Source organism: Chrysochloris asiatica, unplaced genomic scaffold (assembly GCF_000296735.1).
Source record: "Chrysochloris asiatica unplaced genomic scaffold, ChrAsi1.0 scaffold00326, whole genome shotgun sequence".
Classification (NCBI taxonomy): Eukaryota; Metazoa; Chordata; class Mammalia; order Afrosoricida; family Chrysochloridae; genus Chrysochloris; species Chrysochloris asiatica.
This window is the reverse complement of record NW_006408844.1, coordinates 1950361-1955975: the sequence shown is the minus strand read 5'-3', so window position 1 is coordinate 1955975 and position 5615 is coordinate 1950361. Positions and strand designations below refer to the sequence as shown.

General features: G+C 54.3%; 1 protein-coding gene across 1 annotated transcript in view; it reads right to left on the bottom strand.

The window, feature by feature from the left end:
- The window catches only part of SERPINH1 (serpin peptidase inhibitor, clade H (heat shock protein 47), member 1, (collagen binding protein 1)), a 16431-nt gene extending 11198 nt beyond the window's left edge, over window positions 1–5233 (bottom strand). The window contains exons 1-3 of the mRNA XM_006875423.1: window positions 5041–5233; window positions 3701–3744; window positions 352–1010 (exon numbers count right to left, since the gene is read on the bottom strand). Coding sequence (XP_006875485.1) covers window positions 352–976 — 625 coding nt within the window. The 5' untranslated portion in view covers window positions 977–1010; window positions 3701–3744; window positions 5041–5233. The remainder of the gene's footprint in view (window positions 1–351; window positions 1011–3700; window positions 3745–5040) is intronic.
- Window positions 5234–5615: the final 382 nt, after the last annotated feature.

Here is a 5615-nt window from a genome sequence, read left to right as displayed (position 1 = left end):
AAAGCCTCATCTTTCTCCCGCGGAGCGGCTGGTAGTTTCGAACCGCTGACCTTAAGGTTCACAGCCCGATTCGTAACCACTACGCTACCAGAGCATTTTATAAGCAATCTCATTTGATCTGATAAATGACATAGGATGGAGTCCTCTGGACTACCTCTGCCGAATTTGAATCCCTTTCCTATCAAAGCTTTGTTTCAAGTCTGTAAAAATAGTTTCATAAGTGCCTGTCTTGACAGACTGTTAAGAAGAGTTAAAAGAGAAACCAAAATGCTCAACAAGGGAGTACTATCCTAACTCTTGTCACTGGCTCTTGGGCCCCAGGCCCCTCTCCCAGCCTTATCCAGGACTCACGCTTGAAGAACATGGCATTGACCAGCAGGGCGCCATCCGTGCGCTCCACATCTTTGGTGACCTCAGGCAGCTTGCCGTCCGTGGTCTCCGCAGCCCACTCGTTGATGGACTGCAAAGCGCTGCGCTTGTCTCGGAAGTTGATCTTGGAGTGCTCGCAATTGTAGTGCAGTTTGCTGCTGCGCACGAAGTCATCAGCGAAGCTCACAGAGCTGGGCCCGTACAGCCGGCTGCCCAGCTTCCAGGTCACGTTGCGCGCAGTGTTGTTACTGAGCGCACGCAGTAGTTCTCCGAGGCCCGCGTGCATCTCCTCGTCTCGCAGCTGCTCCGCGCTCAGCACTGCTTTGGCCTGCGATGCCGTGGCTGCCTTGCCACCCAAAGACACAAGTCCCAGTGATGAGGCCACCACCACAGGCGACAGTAGGATATTCTCCACCGCCTGGTCCTTGGCCATAGCCTGGTATAGGCTGAAGGCCAAGCCAGCACTGCGCTCCGCCAGCGTGGTCGCCTTAGGGCTCAGCTTTTCCGCAGTGCCAGGAGCTGCCGCCACTGCCCCAGGCTTCTTCACCTCTGCGGCCAGGGCCAAGCCCAGGAAACAAAAGGTGCTGATGAGCAGGAGAGAGCGCATGGCTGGGAGGTGGGTTTTGTACACTTCGCTGGACCTGTGAGGGCTTCAGAGAGAGGGTGGCCCTGAAACCTTTGGCATTCTACCTGCCACCAAGTCCCCAGGCTATGGCTACAAGAAAACCAGAGTTCTGGGGCACGCAGACCTGACTGAGGGCTACCCAGAAGGGGAGTCCGTCTGCACCACCCCACACCCCATGTCAGAGGCCTTTCCTGACATTTCTGTACAAGGCAGGGTTCTGACCAAATCACCACCTGTCCACCTTATTTCTGTGTTTCTTATGTATTTATTTCTGTCCCTGACTAGGCTGTGTCTTCAGGAAGACAGTCTAGTTCTTCACCACATTCCCAGTGCCTACTGCCTAGCAGGCCTTAGCTGTTCTGAATAAATGCAAAGCAGTGCCCCTGGGGTCCTCACTAGTGTGTATAGAGGTCAAACCTGACCTCACATGACCCTGGCGCCCTTTTCCAGTAAGAAAAAGCAATAGCTGAGGGCCTGCCTGACACATAGGTGCCTTAGCAAGGGCTGTCAAGTAGGGCAGAGCTATAGGTTGGTCCCTTCTCCTCCCATGCCTTTCATTCTACCCTGGGATGTTGATGAGTCACTGACTGGCTCACTTATTAAATGGGAGCAGCCCAAATGCTCCATTATGTTGCCTAAGGGTATATCTGAGGGGAGGGGGCGGTTTCCATCTGTCTCTGAGCCTCAATTTCCTTTCCAAGCTGCAAAGACCTGGATCTCCAGGTCTAAGGACTCTATCCTGGCAAAAATGTGGCCTGCCCATTGGCTCATAGAGTCCTGGTGCATCATTGTATTATAAGCACTGGACCGCAAGGTCGGTTTGAACTGTAAGGTTGGTGGTTCAAACCATCCAGCCGACTCTCAGAAACTTTATGCAGGGTAGCTATGTGTCTGAACCTACTCCATGGCACTAAACAATAACATTGGTTCACAGCCCCTGGAACAAATGGGAAATTCCCAGGGCAAAAGGTCCTGGGGCCAACTTCTTCCGGAAACTTGTTGAGGGAGGGGGTGGTTTCCTTAGAGAGCATCAAGGACAGGATGTTAGGGAAGAGGGTGAGTCACACAGTTCAATGGAGTAAAGACAGCCCCTATCCCACCATCACCAAAGAATGGCCAGATGATGCGTGTCTAGCCTTCCGGGAAGCTGGGGCCACACCAGATTCCATCTGCCATCTGACAGCGACTGCTACACAGGCCATCTGTTTTACTGCTTTGGGGCTGCCCTCAGGCCCCCTCCCCAAATCAAGTAGTACCAGTGGCCTCTAAGACAAGCCCCACTCCCCTCTCTGGGTACAATTCAGGACAGTCTCTCTCCTTACATAAAATAGTCCCTCCACACTCCCCTCTACTTCACACAGCAGAATGGAAGAGGGGATGACTATGAAAAGGAACCCTGGTGGAGGCTTAGGGAAGGCTGGGATCCCATCCCATGTTCCTCAAGGAAGACTGAAAATTAGGAATCCTGGTAGAAAGCCCTCAGGACTCTGGCCTGCCTGTGGGAGCATGAAGCTTCAAAGTGTACTGTTGCAGCCATGCCCACCTCCCTGGGCTGCCTGCCACCTCAGAAGGCCTTAGGTACAGGGCAAAGGAGAAGCAAAGGGAATATTGAGCTCCACAAATGCCTAGAGATGGTACGAGAGATCTAAGTCTTCCCCTAAAGTATAGATGGGAGGGGGTGGAGGAGTCTCCTTCCCAGCCTGAGTTCCTTCCCCACCAAACCTAGAGCAGCAAAGGCAGAGTGACCATATACTATGTTATCCATGTGAGGATGCTTCTAGAGTAAAATGATACACAACTGCTTACTGGGAGTCCTGGTGTGGTGCGGCAGGATAATGCACTGGACTGCAAAATCACTTTGAACCGCAAGGTCAGCGGTTCAAACTCACCAGCCACTCCCTGGAAACCCTATACAGAGTAGCTATGAGTCAGAACTGGCACTTAACAACAACAACTCCTTATTGTACCAGGGCAGTAAGCACGGTCATCCTACTCTAAAGCCACCTCTAGTCCAGAGAGCTGATGCCAGAGTTTACATGCCTGTATCCCCTTGGGAGGCAATCAAAGTCCCAGGCTCCCAGCCCTGCCACGTGGCAGTCACCATCTTGACAGCCCCCACCCCTAGTCAACCAGAACCTCAAAGAGCTGGGAGGGGCTTTTAAGAAAGCTCCAAATGACTAGTTTGGGATTCCTCAGCACAGCTATGCTCCTACTCCCCCTTCTGCTCCCAGTGACGTGGCAGCCAGGAAGTTGAATTCTCTCTGCCGGCCAGCAGAGGGGGGCTTCTATCCCAAAAAGCAGGAGGCCTGAGTTTAGGTCCCCAAGATTTGCCATGACACTCCAGAAGCCTCCTTGGGTCCTTAATTTTGCATCTGCACATCAGTCTATGAAGGAAGATGAACGTCTAAGAGGCATGAAACCCAGCATCAGGAATAGAGGAAGGCAAGTTACTGCAAGCAAAGCTCAGCCCATCTTGCCACAGAGAAATCCCAGCCCTTGGGCCAAGGTTAGACAATTTACAGTCCCACCAAAAAAAATACAAGATCAAATCGCCCAGGGCTATGCCCACAGCTAGCCAACTGGACTCATTTGAGACTTGGGTTGGAACTGGATTGGGTCTTTTCTAAATCAGAGTGAAGCAGAGATATAAGGGTCACCAAAGGGTCTCAAACCCTGCACAGGAGCTTGAGGGAATCTAAAAAGTACCTTGAAACTGCCTCAGAGGGGGGTCACTGCCTGCCTTTTTCATTCTGAAAGAAAACAGAAGAGTGAGGAGAATAGGCCCGGGGCAAAAGGGTGAGGACGACCAGGAAGGGCCAGCCCTCAAAGCGTGCCCCAGTTCTATAGTGAGGGAAACTGAGGCCAGAGACGGGTAGGGAGAAAACCCAGGTCACACAGGGACCAGAGGGGACCAGGCAACCTACAAGAGGACCCAACATAGCCCCACCTGAGAGCTGTATGTGGTATCCTGTTACAATCCAGTACAAAAATATTTCTGCTGGGAATCCCAGAGACCAGAGACAAAAGGGAGCAGGCTGCCTGGGAAAGGGGGGATGGGCATATGAACCAAGACAGGCAGGAGGGTGTGGCCCAGTCACAGAATTCCAAGGAACCTAAGCCCCTCAATTTTCTTTAGGCTTCCATCCGGGCCTTGTGGCCCAGGGGGGCCAGCAGGAAGCCTGGGAAGAGGAGGAGCTGAGACTTTGGGCCCTGCAAGAAGTGTTTTTATTCTTCTAGCTCCACTTCAGCAGCCTCAGGAATGTTTCTGGGCTGGGGGCAGGGCACTCGGCCTCTGGAAGTGGCCTTCACCCTGCAATGACTCCAGGAACTCGATGGCAAGGAGCAGAGGCCAGAATAAGAGTTGTAGGTGACCAGGAGCCTTCTGCTCAGCTCCCCCTCCTCCACCCGGGGAAGAAGCACACCCGGTTTTCTATTTTGCGGGGGAAGGAGCGACTGATGCTAGTTAAGGCCTCCTTTAACTGCCACCATCTACACACTGCAGATCACATCAGAAACGCAGCCATTACTGGTGACTCCCCAAACCATGGGGACCCCAAGAGCCCACCCTACGGAAAACCTAGGAGACTTTTATCACTTCTGTTCAACTATCCAGGCCCCACCTTCAGCAGGAGGCTCAGATGCTCCCCCAACAAGCTCATGAGACACCTTGGGCTGCAAACCTCTGGCAGAATGGCTGGTGGGTCTATGCTATTGCTGACCCAGACCCCATCTCCTCCTCCTCCATTCCTGACACCCCCTTACCCCAAATCCCTCAGTGTTTCTCCACATTTTTCAGGTCCTCCGAAAGCCCTGTCCCCAACTCCACCCCCCTCCCCACCCCTCCAATCTGGGCCTCTGGCCGACTGCCCGCATCACTCGCGCCCAGGTTCTTGATGCAGCGCCCTCCAGTTACGACCATTTGCTAACACACTAAATTTAGGGGCCCTGGACTGGCCCTAACCTCTCCCGGAGCCATCCGCCCCTCCCACCCCCTGGAGCACCCCAGGCCGCTCCAGTTGCGGGCGGGCCGGCCCCCCGCCCCTCACCTGGGCCGAGCTCTGCTGTCCCTGCGACGGGAGGCTCACTCTCCAGCCGCAGATGGAATGTACTTTCCACTCGTTCGCCCGCTCCCTGAATCTATATATGGCCTCCCCCTCCCGGCCGCCCGAGAAACTTCTGGAAAGTTGGAAAAGCTTCCGGAGGGCGCCTCGACTCCGCCAAAAAAGCCAAAAGACCTCCTCCAAACTGTCCGGCCCCCGCCCCCTCGCTCTCGCGGCCCCTGGGTCCTACTGCCCCCTTCAGCGGTGGCCGGTGGGGCTGCCGGGAGTTCGGCGTCAGGCCTGGTGCCCGGTCCAGGACATTCGCCAGAGCACGCGGGCGTCCTTGGATCCATCAGAGAGAAAGTCCAAATCCTTGCGACTAAGATCACTGAGTTGGAGAAGACACCAGGCTCCAGGGCCCAGCTGTCCAACACAGCACCCTCCTCTGACCCTCAGGCTCTCTAACAAGTTAGACAACCCGTAGTAGCCCACTCCTTTCTGCAACGCATCATCTGAGGAAACCGTTTTCGAGCTGAAACTTAAGTGGGCCCTCATTCCCCACTCGCGCTGAGTCTCTGCTC